At 50.3% G+C, this 15,470-nt stretch overlaps 1 protein-coding gene across 10 annotated transcripts in view; it reads left to right on the top strand.

The window, feature by feature from the left end:
* Positions 1–15,470, top strand: part of SCAI (suppressor of cancer cell invasion) — a 53,901-nt gene that overhangs the window by 7,330 nt on the left and 31,101 nt on the right. For 9 of the 10 annotated variants that reach the window (XM_078608840.1, XM_078608839.1, XM_078608837.1 and 6 more), the window contains exons 3-7: positions 104–199; positions 1,880–1,966; positions 3,262–3,381; positions 11,929–12,025; positions 12,723–12,818. In XM_078608840.1, coding sequence (XP_078464966.1) covers positions 104–199; positions 1,880–1,966; positions 3,262–3,381; positions 11,929–12,025; positions 12,723–12,818 — 496 coding nt within the window. The remainder of the gene's footprint in view (positions 1–103; positions 200–1,879; positions 1,967–3,261; positions 3,382–11,928; positions 12,026–12,722; positions 12,819–15,470) is intronic. The other variant, XM_078608838.1, reaches the window with a different exon arrangement.

Here is a 15,470-nt window from a genome sequence, read left to right as displayed (position 1 = left end):
TTTTGTGTTTCTGCCCAATTGTAAATAATTTGACTGCAGGGGTTTGTTTTGTGACATTTTTTTTTTATATTGGCAATGTTTCCATTCTGGCTTCACTCTGCAGGGACCTGCCGCAGTATGGACAAAACCACTGGCAACCTCACTTCACGCGCACCTTCGATGTGTACACACGCCTATGGAAACACCAGCAGCAGAACCGGTGCGTCAGCTGCAGTGTCCTAAGTAAAGACACGTGCAATTATATGAGCGCCGCTTGCGTACCTGTGAATATGCTCGTGTTGGCCAAATTTAATGGTGTTGCTGTGTTTGTGCAGACAGTAAGTGGCTGAATATCCCCGTGGTTAGCGAGCTCACCTCTAAAGCCAATGTGCACAGAGTCAATAAATTGATTCCTGAGTTTGACCATTACTTTTTATTACTTTTTGGGCAATGGCGCATCTTGTGAATGTTCTAATGTTAGCCAAAATGTTCATATTGGCAATTATATATTCACATTTGAATCAGGGCCATTTCCCTAAACGTCGCCTGTGCACAGCAGTGCTTTCACACGCACCCTTACTGCGAGTGTGTGTGCGTGTCACCAGCAAATGTATTTAAATTCAAATATTAAAGTGTAAAAATAGAATTTGGGCATCGGTCATCTTCACTTGTGGTCCAGAGCCAGTGATGGAAATTATACATTCCCATGGTGAGGCCGAGTCCCTCCATAGGACAACCCCTGTTAACTTCCATCAAAGTGTTGCTCATTTCTATCAGCGATGATGGACTAAGTAAACCTCCCGCCAGGATTTGATACCGTACCCTTCTGAATATGAACTTATGGCTTTGCCAACAGTGTTACCAGATTGGATGTATATGCTATTAATATACCGTGTATATACAGTAGAGTAGTCCCACATTTTTCACGAACTTGCTATCCTTTATTTTTGCTGTCCACGAATCGCATCTGCAACTATACACTTGCATCTGGAGAGAGAGAGAAAGAAAGTAATGAGAAAAAGTGATGAGAGAGAATGTGATGTCAGAAATTAATGAGATAAAGTTATGAGATCAGGTAAGTTCATTTATATACTATTATTTTATACTTGAATATACATTTTTATTTACTTTATGTTTATTATCACCAATTTTTATTGTGTATGTGATAATAATTTGTGTGTGGATTTAAAAGCTTATTTACATATTTATGTTAGGTAATGCATTTAAATGTTTTTGTAGGCCAATATAATTTTCCATGAAATTTGCTATTCAAGAACATCCCGGAACATATCCCTCACGAATAACGAAATAATACTGGATATTTTTAAAATATATATATACACATATATATACACAGCATTGTATAGAATGCTCGACTCACATTTGGATAACTGCAGGGTAAAATTTCGTTTGGGGTAAACTGATCCCATTTGTGGCCAGGTGAGAGCCCATACACAACCGGCATCAGTGGTTGTAGTGTGGACAGCCTGTCCACTGTCATAGGAATATGAACTTTCTGCCAGCGGCTCAGGGTCACTGTGCTTCTGTGAGTTGTGCGTTGCTTTGGATTGACGTAATGTCGTGCCTATGCGTATTTATGTGTGTGGGCATGTATGGGGAGCGGTAGGTTCATGGTTAGCACGCTGCACTATGAATCCGGCAACACGAGTTAGATTCCCGCTCACGTTTAACACCAGTAATGATTATTTTAACTGGTCCTGGGGCTCCCCTAGGTGGACTCGGCCTCAAATGAGTCCCTGGTAAAATGTACTGGCTACCCACTTCCCCATGTGCCATTCCGACCTTCATAGGTGCTCACTAAGAGCACTTGCTCCAATTGTCTGCGAAGGCTATGACTGTGCATGCATGTATGTTTACCTGTCCGCATGTGTGTGTGCAGACAGTTGTTGGATGCACGGTTTGGCCTGAAGCGATGGCAGATTGGGGAGATTGCTTCCAAGATCGGGCAGCTCTACTATCACTACTAGTAACCATGCTGCACCGCACTGCTCACTTTATGACCATTTAACTTGGCGCTTAGTAGCATTTTTCTCAAATGTGACGGTGAAACGTTTTTACGGTATTTATCTGTCAAGGGCATTTTTAGGTTTGGCATCTGAAAAACTCACTTGTTAGCTATCGTAAAACTCCTCTTCTTCACCATGATGCTTGGGGAAAGGATCACAGTCAACAGAATGCATTGAGGTGACCAAATAGGATCTTAACTACATTCTATTAAATGCCAGTTAAGTTTCCGTAGACTCAAATAAGCTCAGGGGTTATGCCCATCTCCCACGGTGTTCCTAAGCCAGTGGTGGACATTCCACAGTGTTAAAACATGAACCAGCCACCTTGTAGGGCAGCCACTGATTCATGATAAATTAGTTTTTTTAACCCCTATCCACCCGACCCAGCAAATTAATCAACTTGTCACGTGATGAACAAACCTGGCAATGTTTTAATGCTTCAGCACACAAGTATGTTGGAGAGCGATCTCACAACATTTAACAATTCTCCCCAACAACACGCCAGTGGTGCTGAAGCAGGCATACATTGGCACGATTGTTCATCACGTAACAACTTTATTAACTGGCTGTGTCGGGTAGAGGAGGGTGTACGACACACACGGTTTGCTCATGTGGCGATTTGACCCAATTGTCAATATTAAATCATAATATTGCTCGCAAAGCCTATGGGTAAAATTTAGGGCAGCCACTGTTTACTCCCCACAAATTGGTGCTCATTTTAGTGACCCATGACAGGAATTTGAATGTGAAACTGTTTTATGATAATGAGTCAAATGCATTACCACCATGCCACTCAGCAGAATCATTAATACTCATATTGCATTAATAATAACAACACAGAAATTGTTATTGTTGGTGACTGCGTTAGCATTGCCGCATCAGTCTCGAAGGCCATGGTTTCATGTGAGACGTTCTTGTAGCGAGTATTTGTTGTTCCCAGTCAAATTCTTTGCTTGGGGTAAGCCACTCTTCACTTAGCATTGACTGTAGCCTAGTGGTTGTAGCGAGAGAGGCCTCTTGACATGACACCAGCATTATTTCTGTGTTGTCTTACTGTTGGGTTTTCATTATTGCAACCTTTCGGAGCTTTGGAAAATTTTGGATATTACATAATGACTCTTACTTGTACATAAATTTAGTGTAATTTTTGATAAACCATACACCAGATAAAACCAAACGTATTTCAGTGAGCTCCTAGCTGAGTTTTTGATCCTGCCTTGAGCGGTGTTGTGATGCAGTGCGGCGTGTATTTTAGTGGTGCCCGCTCTGCCTGCAGCCTGCGAACGTCTGAGACCGGGTACCTGAACGAGGCCTTCTCCTTCTACTCGGCGATCAGACAGCGCGGTTACTACAACAGCGCTGACACAGACACACGGTGAGGGCTGACGGGGGCCTGGGGCTGTGCCCGTGTCTCAGCTTGTCTGTCTCCACCTCTGTATATGTGCGTATGTCTGCATCTCCGCCGGTTGATTACTCATGTTTGCTTTGGCCGGTTTGTCCCCCAACCCTGGAAGCACCTAACCGTTCAGATAGCTACAGGTTTCGTGCTGCTTCGAAGCGAATCATCAAATAATACATTGTTTAAATGCATGCCTATTCAGGTCACCATACATAAATTAGCTGTTCGCAGATGTAATGTAGTAACTCCACGGGAGACGACTTCACGGGTAACACACTCTTTATTTTATCAAACTTGGTTACAGGTGACTAACACCTACTTTGTATCTCGGGTGACAAACACCCACTTAGCTACTTGGCGACTAACGCCCACTGAGCTACTCGGATGACCAACATCCACTTAGTACTCGGGTGACAAACACCCACTTAGCTACTTGGCGACTAACGCCCACTGAGTTACTCGGATGACCAACATCCACTTAGTACTCGGGTGACAAACACCCACTTAGCTACTTGGCGACTAACGCCCACTGAGCTACTCGGATGACCAACATCCTCTTAGCTACTTGGCGACTAACGCCACTGAGCTACTCGGATGACCAACATCCACTTAGTACTCGGGTGACAAACACCCACTTAGCTACTTGGCGACTAACGCCCACTGAGCTACTCGGATGACCAACATCCACTTAGCTACTCGGCGACTAACGCCACTGAGCTACTCGGATGACCAACATCCACTTAGCTACTCGGCGACTAACGCCACTGAGCTACTCGGCTTCACTAGGTCTTCAGCTCCGTCTTCGGGTCTTCAACTGGGTAACTCTCCCCGAGTGCTCTCGCGCGTCCCCCTTTATACCCCACCTGCGGACGTCGCTGCGAGCACCCACTTATTCGACCAATCGCCGGGCGCTGGCTACGATCCTCTTTTCCCACATCTCATCGTGCCTCACCACTCACTCCGCGCCGCCTCGTCATCTGTCACTCCCGGCGCGCGCGTCCACACCACGCCCACAACGCGTGCCCAACCCCGCACCCCGCGCCGCCCCGTGATCCATCACTGTCACAGTCGGCGCACGTCAATACCACCACTACATCACCCCCTACCACATAGCTCGCAGCCGCCCCGGCTGCTACAAAAATATACAAACCCTCCCTGTGTGCCCCGTAACACAACACAACAACAAGAACAACAACTAAGCTAACAACACAACACGACGCGAACACCACCATCCGCAACCCTCAACCAATGCCACCGCGACAATAGAACAATATATACAAACCGGCGAGTGACAATAGCAATGTGTATACAAAAAAAATAAATGGAAAAATTTTTTTTTTCTTTCGACTCGTGCAGTGTCCCCTTTTCTTCCGAGCGTCCCTACAACGGGACATTACCCCGGCAGAGGGGAACACCGGGCGAGCTCGGTGTAGAGCACAAAAAAACCGTCCTCATGAAAATTGTTGAGACCTAGCCCGAGTCCGCCTTGCCGGTCCGTCGTACGGCACCAGACGCGGTTGAACGTCCGGTGGTGCCGGCGGTTCAGGAAGACATCGGCCAGGCATCGAGGACTCGTGCGTGCCCCGGGGTTCAGGCTCTCGACGGTCAGCAGCCGTCAAGCCCGAGGCACCTGGGGGTGGGTCAGGTGGAGACACGTGAGGATCAGCCTGCGACACCTCCCTCCCCGAGTCGACGGTCACATCACACGCCCGGTCGTCACGGCACAGAACGGGGTCACACGGTGCCGCATAGGGCTTCAGTCGGGAGGGGTGCACATACCAACGGCGTTTCCCCCATTTAATCTGTATACTCTGGGGCCGTGCAACCCGCACAATTTCCACCGGTCCCCTCCAAGGTCTCAACAACTTGGGGGACGTAGCCAACGGTGCATGTGGACAATGCAGCCAGGCCTTATCGCCTGGTTTCCAATCATGCGTATGCACCCTCCGCTCATGCAATTTCTCGTTTGCAATTTGCCGCGACCGCGAATTCAACCTTGCCCCCTCCCGCGCTTCAGTCAATTTGGCGATATTAAATTTGATGTGGTCTGCCAATTTAGATTTTGCACGTGGCTGGGAAATCCCCAGTTGGACGTCCATGGCCGGATCGGCCTCCCGCCCATACATAAGAAAAAATGGGGAAAACCTTGTCGCCGCATGAGGGGCCATTCGATAGGCCGCGAGTACCCCCGGCACCTGTAAGTCCCAATCAACCTGATCGTCGCAGACCTGTTGGCACAACATAGACGTAATCGTTCTGTTCAGACGCTCAACCATCCCGTCAGTCTGCGGGTGGTAGGGGGAAGTACGCACTTTCTTTGTACCCAACAGGTCGCACACCTCGCGCAACAAAACGCTCGAAAAATTCTTCCCTTGATCCGTCAGCAAGCGTTCGGGGGCGCCCTTGTCCAACACATAACCCTGGACAAAGGCGTCCGCCACCGCCGCAGCCGACTGGTTGGCGAGCGGCCATGCCATAGGCCATCGGGTGAAGTATTCCACGCCAACCAGCAGGAACCTATTTCCCCTTGGTGTAACCGGAAAGGGCCCCAAGATGTCCAACGCTACCAATTCGTTTATACGCGAAACCTGAATGGATTGCAGCGGTGGATTAGCTGCCAATGGTGGCGGTTTCCTTTTGGCGCACCCTACGCATCCCTTAAGAATATTCGCCACGTCGTTACCCATCCCCGGCCAATAATAGTCTCGCTGGATTAGGGCGAGCGTTTTGTGAAAACCCAGATGCATGAGCCGTTCATGAGCTGCCAGAACAACCCTACCCCGCATAGCAACAGGCACAACGAGCACGTGACGCCGGGACATGTTGTCCCACCTCATCAACAGGCCCTGTCTGCACACCCAGGACCCGACCCGCGCCTCCCCTTGTTCGGGAGCGCCAACTTTCCGACGCAGCGTAAGTAGGGAGCTGTCGGACATCTGGAGGCGGCCCCACTCAATGAGGGGCAACGACAACAGCGAATCCCTCCCCGTGGGGGCGTCCTCTCCCGGGGTGTCAGTGGCGGCGAGCGCAACTCCCGGGGTGCCGGCGACCGGGGGTTTGCACCGCGCTGATCCCAACAAACATGTGCAGTCCGTGCACGGCGGCAACCGCGACAAGGCGTCCGCGTTTGAGTGCCGCAACCCCTTGCGGTAAATCGTCGTGAATTGGTAGTCTTGAAGGACCTCCAACCATCGGGACAATTGGCCCGATGGCTGCGCCACGCGCATAGCGTATTGTAGAGCCGCATGGTCCGTCCGGACCGTAAAATGACGGCCGTAAAGATACGGCCTGAATTGCTGTGTAAAAAACACAATGGCTAACAATTCACGACGAGTTACGCAATAGCGTTGTTCTGCGGGGGAAAGAACCCTACTACCGTAGGCGACCACCCGTTCAACCCCCCCGACCAACTGTGAGAGCACCCCCCCGATACCCGTATTGCTGGCGTCCGTGTCAAGCAAAAACGGTTGTGTGAAATCGGGGTAACACAAGGGGGGAGCCTGCACCAAAGCGTCACGGAGGGAGCAGAACGCATCCTCCTCCTCTGCCCCCCAGTGAAACCTCACACCCTTAGCCGTCAAAGCGTGCAGGGGCTTGGCTATGGTGGCAAATTGCTTGACAAAACGACGGTAATAGGAGGCAAAACCAATGAAACTACGAACCTCCGTGACCGAGGTTGGCGTTGGCCATGAGCTGACGCAATGCGTCTTAGCAGGGTCCGTCGAGATCCCTGAACGACTCACGATATGGCCCAAATACCTGACCGATTCCCGAAGCAGAAAACATTTAGCCGGTTTAAATTTTAGCTTAGCGGAACGCATCCTGAGGAACACCGCTCTCAGTCGCTGGAGGTGCTCCTCGAAAGTCCGACTAAAGACGATAATATCGTCAAGATAAATCAAACAGGTATCCCATTGGAGGCCCGACAAAACCAATTCCATGAGTCTCTGGAACGTGGCGGGAGCGGAATGTAAGCCCATGGGCAAACGGTTGAATTCAAAAAGGCCCCCAGGTGTCCGGAAAGCAGTTTTAGGTTTAGACTCGTTATCGAGTGGCAATTGCCAAAATCCAGAAAGCAGATCGAGTGTGGAAAAAAACTGCGCTCCCGCCAAGGCATCCAGCGACTCATCCATCCTGGGGAGCGGATACGCATCCGCCATCGAGATTTTGTTTAAGCGGCGGAAATCGACACAAAACCGCAAGGACCCGTCCTGTTTCTTTACTAGGACAATAGGAGCACCCCACGGACTAGAAGAGGGCGAAATGATATCGGCCGCCAACATATCATTAACCGCCGATTGCACATGTTCCTTCTCGGCCGGGCTGAGCCGGAAGGGATTCTGACGAATAGGGGCCGCGTCCCCTGTAGCTATGTGGTGGCGCAACAGGTCAGTGCAGCCGATATCGTACTTATGTTTGCTGAACACGTCAGCAAACTCGATGAGCAAACCCCTCAATGCTCCCAATTGCACCCCGGACAAGTTAGCAGAACCCGCACACAGCGAGTCCAACCACTCAGTCCCCTCATCACTTTGAGGATGCGACTCGACAGTAAAATCTGCTTGAGCCACGAGCCGTTCCTCAACGGGCAGCGGCGCGGCGTGAGCCAGCACCGTTCCCTGCGCAATTACGGCCGGCCGCGACCCCGTATTCAGGACCATTACGAACGGCTCACTGTCCCCTCTCACCACGGTTTGAGCAACCGCTAAGTCGAGGCCCTTACTGGCCCTGTTTGACGGCCCCAACAGCACCCCCTGTGCCTCCGCACCCACCTCGAGTGGCTTCCTGAACCGAAGGGGTACTAACATTTGCGATCCCGGGGGTACCCGTACAGTGTGAGTCGCCAGCGCCTGCACCGTCGCACAAACCGTGCGCACTTTGATAGGGCTCGACAAGAAGGCAACCCGCCGACCTGACGGAAGCTCTATGCAGGCCTGATCAATAAGAATTTTGATGGGCATTTTTGACAAAAAGTCCGTACCTAGCAAACAGGGAACGGCCAGCGATGATGATACAAAAATAGGGCCCGCTAATTTAATGTCCCCAATGCAAATAGTCGCCCGAATCTGGCCGATGATCCCCAGGGATCCCCCATTCGCCGCATAAAATGGCACGTCTACTGGCAGAAGGGGTCTACTTTGGACGGGAAGAATGTTATAAATAAGGTCCGAGATGATGGTGGCCGACGCACCCGTGTCAACAAGCACCCGGACCTCAACCCCGTCAATGAACCCCGTTACCACGGACGACCCGGCTGACGCAGCCACGATCCTGTGGGCCAATTCGGACCACTCGACTGCTTGCGGGCCGCGTACGGACCCCCCTCGCCGAATTGAACCCCCGGCACCCAGCCGCGAACCCCCCACCGCGAAGCGGCGACCCGAATGTGCCGTGTTTGTGGACCGAACGTGTGAGGTGCCGCGACTTGCCGGGTTTTGTTGGGATGACTTGTGGCCCTGGTCGTCGTCCCGACGTGGTCCTGCGGCGCGCGGACGCGGGGCCCGGCACCCGGCTGCGACGTGACCCCGAAGGCCGCAGTTGTAGCAGACGACGGACGTCGTAGGTTTCGGTTGCTCCAGCTTGCGGGGCGAACGTGTGGGCGAACGACCTCCCGTTCTCCACTCCCCCGGACACGATGCAGCGAAGCCCCGCTCCTGCACCGCAGCTGGCTGAGGTTCGGCGATCGTGGCGGCCAGTGCCGCATTCCCCGGCCATTTGCAGACGACCCCCGGCTTGCGTTTGAGGACCTCGTACGCGTGAATGCTCGTGGCGATCGCCAGGGAGCAGATCTCCATCTCGTCTGCCACGTTGATGGGGACCCCCAACTCGTGGGCCAACACCAGCAGCTGCTCCGTCGCCATGGCGTCCTTCCCCTCCTTATCCATGCGGGGAAAAGCCGCGTCCGCCAAGGCGAGCAGTGCCGTGCGGTAGGCTAGCGTCGTTTCCCCAGCCACCTTCCGCCGATCGTAGAACTGGTGGCGGCACGTGGAGGGCGGCCCGAACACCTTCGCCATCAGGTGTAGTGCGGCCTGGAGCGTAGAGCGGGACGACCTTGCAGCAGATGTGAAGGCTGCAAGCGCGTCGTCGTCAAGCATCGCTGGCAACGCACGCAGGGCAGTGGTGTCGGACCACCCCGACATCTCCTGATGAGCGAGGAACCTTCGTTGGAAGGCTCCCCAGTCGCCCCCATCCGCCTTGAACGCCGACAGCGCGGGCAATCTTTGTTGGAGGACCCGATCGTCGTCGACGTCGGAGAGATTTTCCCGCGCTCCGCTGGAGTTGTGTAAAATGTCGGCTCGGTTGTCAGGCGCAAAATGGAGGGCTCCGGCGCGCGCCGATGACGTGGGCTGCGCTGCGCGGAGGTGTCCGGCCACATGGCGTCCGTCTTTCCCGCCAATCGGTGGCGGCCCCCCAAAAACGGCGGCAACTTCCAGGCTTTTGGCGCGAAGCGCCCTTTGGCGGGAATCCTCCACCGTCGCTTCCTCCACGACCCCCGCAGCCGTTTTTCCGCTCGCCGGAACGGAGATGTCGGCCAAGACAGCGGCGGCGGCGAGTAGCAACTCCGCCAAGCGGGCGTGCGCGTCCTGGAGGCCGGTGTCGGAGGCAAGCGGAGCGTCGGCCATCACCGCGAAGTGCTGCATCGGCGGCAACTCCTCGTCCTCTACTCCCGAGGTCGGTGTCCCCGGTACGCCGTCGTCATCCCGACCTCGCTCGTGGGTACGGGTAGTCTTCCTTGTGTCCATACTTCTTGAAGACAGGTTTACTTCTGACGCCAGTTGTAATGTAGTAACTCCACGGGAGACGACTTCACGGGTAACACACTCTTTATTTTATCAAACTTGGTTACAGGTGACTAACACCTACTTTGTATCTCGGGTGACAAACACCCACTTAGCTACTTGGCGACTAACGCCCACTGAGCTACTCGGATGACCAACATCCACTTAGTACTCGGGTGACAAACACCCACTTAGCTACTTGGCGACTAACGCCCACTGAGTTACTCGGATGACCAACATCCACTTAGTACTCGGGTGACAAACACCCACTTAGCTACTTGGCGACTAACGCCCACTGAGCTACTCGGATGACCAACATCCTCTTAGCTACTTGGCGACTAACGCCACTGAGCTACTCGGATGACCAACATCCACTTAGTACTCGGGTGACAAACACCCACTTAGCTACTTGGCGACTAACGCCCACTGAGCTACTCGGATGACCAACATCCACTTAGCTACTCGGCGACTAACGCCACTGAGCTACTCGGATGACCAACATCCACTTAGCTACTCGGCGACTAACGCCACTGAGCTACTCGGCTTCACTAGGTCTTCAGCTCCGTCTTCGGGTCTTCAACTGGGTAACTCTCCCCGAGTGCTCTCGCGCGTCCCCCTTTATACCCCACCTGCGGACGTCGCTGCGAGCACCCACTTATTCGACCAATCGCCGGGCGCTGGCTACGATCCTCTTTTCCCACATCTCATCGTGCCTCACCACTCACTCCGCGCCGCCTCGTCATCTGTCACTCCCGGCGCGCGCGTCCACACCACGCCCACAACGCGTGCCCAACCCCGCACCCCGCGCCGCCCCGTGATCCATCACTGTCACAGTCGGCGCACGTCAATACCACCACTACACAGACAATAACTGGTACTGCTATTTTATTGCACCAAACGACAGGAGGTACAAGAACAATGTGCATGCACAATGTACGTTGATTACCCTATGAAAAACCCAACCGGCAATGGATACCCATTGTAATTTGTATGCATTCATTAATCCCTTCCCCTTTTTACAAGAAGGGCTCAAAATTGACGTCATCACATCTATCCATCTATTTAAGGAATGAAACAGGAAGATTTCTCCACAAATCTGGCTGTCGCCTGATGAAGCTAGTTGTAAATACTGGGAAAACGTCGTACTCAGATTGTAAATGTTGTGGATTTGCTCTCCAACACACTGGTGTGCTGTATGTGTAACGAATTGGAATGTTCTATTTACGTAACAAACCTTACTAATTGGCTGTATCGGGTGGTGCCGGGTTTAACAACACATTTATATTTACGCGATCGAACCCAAAATAAATGTTATGGACCTCATCTAATGTGGTGCAACAGCCATTGCCAAGATTTAACTTTAGACTTTATTCTAATTCACGATATGCGTGACCACCATGACTTCGGTGACAAAATCTTAGCCTTATTTGTCACCTTCCGAGGTGCTCTTATAACATAGGGTGAAGTACTGTTTTCTGAGAGATATTAATGGAAATGTCTTCATCTTCCATCACGTGAGTCACAATATATTTAGGTAAAAAAACTGGCACAAATATAAAACATTATTGAGTAGGGTTTGATGAACTGATGATGACTGAACCTTTGAACTCATTTTCTTCTGCAGTGAAATGAGACTGTGATGTGTTGGAACCTGTATGAGGAGGCCCTTTACGGACACAGTGGATGACGTTCCGTGTGTGCGTGCTGTGTTGTGTCGGTGGCTGCGCTGATGTGTGGAACGCAGTCCGGACCTGTGCGTGAAGAAGCTGCGCTACGTCGCGCGCTTCGTGGTCGTGTCGCTGCTGCTTCACAAGTACCATGTGGTGCGCGACCTGGTCACGGTGAGAGAGCTACCGGCATCTTCGATCAGCGGTGACAGGTGGATTCAACCCACTTATGTGCTGATCGACTTGGACCTAGGACCGACTGGCCTGACTGGACCGACTTCGAACAGAGAGGGTCCTTGCTTCTGAATATCTAGCAGTTCACCAGCATTGGTTCAAATGGGCTTGACTGGCCATGTTGGCTAATGTGATGTCTAAAAATGCTCATACAGTAGTCCCTCGATTGACGTTTTTAATCCGTTCCACGAATTACTGCTGTTAATCGAATATAGGATTGCATGAGTTTGCAAGATAGCTGTTTCTGCTGCCAAAACAGAAAATATAATGTAAACAAAGCCAGTCTAGGTCTATGCACTCATAAATGGACGTCACTGATTGGCTGAGGGCATGGCGCAACCCACTTACGTACTGGTCGAAATTGGCACCCGCGTGCATAACGTTTATGTACCGAATCTCACTTTTAACATTAGTCAAAACTATGCACTATGAGAGGTGAAACGTTAACCAAAAAACTTTCACTGATGTCACTGTTAACCGAGGGACGACTGTATTTTGTATGCGGCGAGATATAAATTTGAAGGAGGCGTACTATCCGCACGTTTATTTTGTTACTTATGTTCCCCTCAAAGACGCAAATGGATATGTTGTATATACACTGCTCTTCTGCATTTAATGAAGCGTTGTGTGTTCGCAGGAGTTGACCAATGAGGTGGGAGCGTACAGCAGACAGCACGGTGGCGATGAACAGGAGTGGAGGATGGTTCTGCAGGAGATACAGGCGTTCGTAGACGTACGTACTGGCGCTGTGTGCAGTCGGCGTATAAGCTGCTTACAGTTAAATTTCGATTTAAAGCTTTCGTGACTCTAGGGATTTATCTTCTTGGTTCTTTCGGTAAAGTCACGTAGAAGGGAAGTAATAAAATAATAAAAATAAAACATAATAAAATAATTCTCACGACGTTTCGGCCACAACACAAGCAGCCGTCCTCAGGTGAAGACCAGGTCTGTCGAGGCGACAGCGTCTAAATGAAACACCACCACGCTTGGAGCGTCTATTTAAGCTGGGTTGGGAGGGGGGGAAAATGCGCCTTGACAAAAGAATCTGCATATCAAGAGGAATTTAGCATATTTATGGGAAATGCAGGAATGCGACTAGTGCTACTTGTGAAATGCATAGGAGGTGGGCGGGGGGTTTTCAAAGTCATATTATGCCCATGCATTATGCAGGATTTTCAGCATCAAAGGGAGGGGGCAGGGGTAGCATTAATAAAGGGAAGGAATGTTAATAGTATGTAGCTGCAGTAACTAAACAACCATGTAAAAAGCTAAAGTATAAACTACATAGTATCATCAGCATACTAAATATACTCTCAATAAGCTGAGCTACTAACCGTAAGTAATACATTACAATTCTAGGTCGCAAAAAATATAATAGGCTTCCAGCTAAACTTTTTAAACTTTTTCCTTACATCACACGGGTCTATCCCGTACTATATGCTGCCATAGACAAACCCAACATTAAATTGTATACTGTATTACTATACACTACCCTATGTCTTAGAATAATACATAGTGTAATATTACACTATGTATTATTCTACCCACCCAACTGTATACCACACTGCTGTATATTCACTATACAATTACGATACTATATATTACCTTATATATTGTATTAAACATTACACTTTAATACTATTTATTATTATAAAATATGCTATACACTATACCCTTGACCGTCGCGTGAAAGGTACTAAGAGGAAGCAATGAAATATGTCAATGGGAGAGTGGTGATAGGAAGCTTGCAGCGGAGCAAAGAATCTATTCCCTGCGAAGAATACAAGATATATAGTCCATGTCAGTGAGTGGAACGCGGTCTGAAAGTCACCGTAAACGTGGACACAATCAGTTAAGATCCGAAATGGTTTATTACGTCCTTCCAATGATTGCTAAGCCGGAATCCATCTTCTCGGTTGAAATTGTCTCTGTGTTTGTATATGTGGATTGCCTCATGAACGAATCTCTCATGGTAGCCAGATGGCTTGCAGAGAACCTCTGTCTTGGAGAAGTCAATATCATGTGAACCCACTGAATTGTAACAGTGATCTGCCACGGCTGAGGTGTTTGTCCTACCGTGTTTCAAGTCTGCTTTATGTTCACGGATGCGGTCCGAGACATGTCGTTTGGTTTCTCCAATGTAACTGCTACCACAGAGGCAACTTAGTTTGTAGACGCCAGGGTACTGTATGTCTGGAACCACATCTTTTACAGACGGGACCAGATCACGGATTTTATGTACTGTGTTGAATCGGACCTGGATCTTGTGTTTAATCAGGATTTTGGAGATCTTTTTTGTGACCCCAGCAATGTAGGGTAAGGTGATGGTCTTGAGAGGCTCCTCAACAGGATCCTTCTTGATGGTTGGAGCGATGGCTTTGCGGATTGTGTAGTCGGAGTAACCATTAGCCTTAAGAGCTTGGCGTACGTGTTTGAGTTCACTGGCAATGTGTTCCTGGTCGGAAATGCATTGGGTTCTATGGTATAGAGTCTTGATGAGGGAATTCTTCTGGGATGGATGGTGGTGGGAAGAAGAATTCGTGCATGAGGTGATCCACATATACAAACACAGAGACAATTTCAACCGAGAAGATGGATTCCGGCTTAGCAATCATTGGAAGGACGTAATAAACCATTTCGGATCTTAACTGATTGTGTCCACGTTTACGGTGACTTTCAGACCGCGTTCCACTCACTGACATGGACTATATATCTTGTATTCTTCGCAGGGAATGGATTCTTTGCTCCGCTGCTTCCTCTTAGTACCTTTCACGCGACGGTCAATGGTATAGTGTATAGCATATTGTATAATAATAAATAGTATTAAAGTGTAATGTTTAATACAATGTATAAGGTAATATATAGTATCGTAATTGTATAGTGAATATACAGCAGTGTGGTATACAGTTGGGTGGGTAGAATAATACATAATGTAATATTACACTATGTATTATTCTAAGACAGGGGTCCTCAAACTACGGCCCGCGGGCCACATGCGGCCCGCCGAGGGCATTTATCCGGCCCATGGTCACTAATTGGGCTGCGCTTGTGAGCACTAATTGGGCTGCGCTGGTGAGCACTAATTGGGCTGCGCTGGTGAGCACTCATTGGGCTGCGGTGATGGGCACTGATTGGGCTGCGGTGGCGAGCACTGATTTGGCAGCGCTGGTGAGCACTGATTGAGCTGCGGCGGTGGGCACTGATTGAGCTGCGGCGGTGGGCACTCATTGGGCTGCGCTGGTGAATGGTTCAATGGGCCAATTGACTGGACTTGCCCCCCAGGCCTAAGGCTGCCAGCCCTCCCCTGGCTGCGCTTGACTGGCTCTCCCTCCCTCAGCTCCCTCACTTGCCCCTCGGCTCCACTCCCAGTTATATTCCTGTGTCC

Source organism: Lampetra planeri, chromosome 30, assembly GCF_965212315.1.
Source record: "Lampetra planeri chromosome 30, kcLamPlan1.2.h2, whole genome shotgun sequence".
NCBI lineage: Eukaryota > Metazoa > Chordata > Hyperoartia > Petromyzontiformes > Petromyzontidae > Lampetra > Lampetra planeri.
Note: the sequence above shows the minus strand (reverse complement) of the source record. Positions and strands in the feature narration are given on the sequence as shown.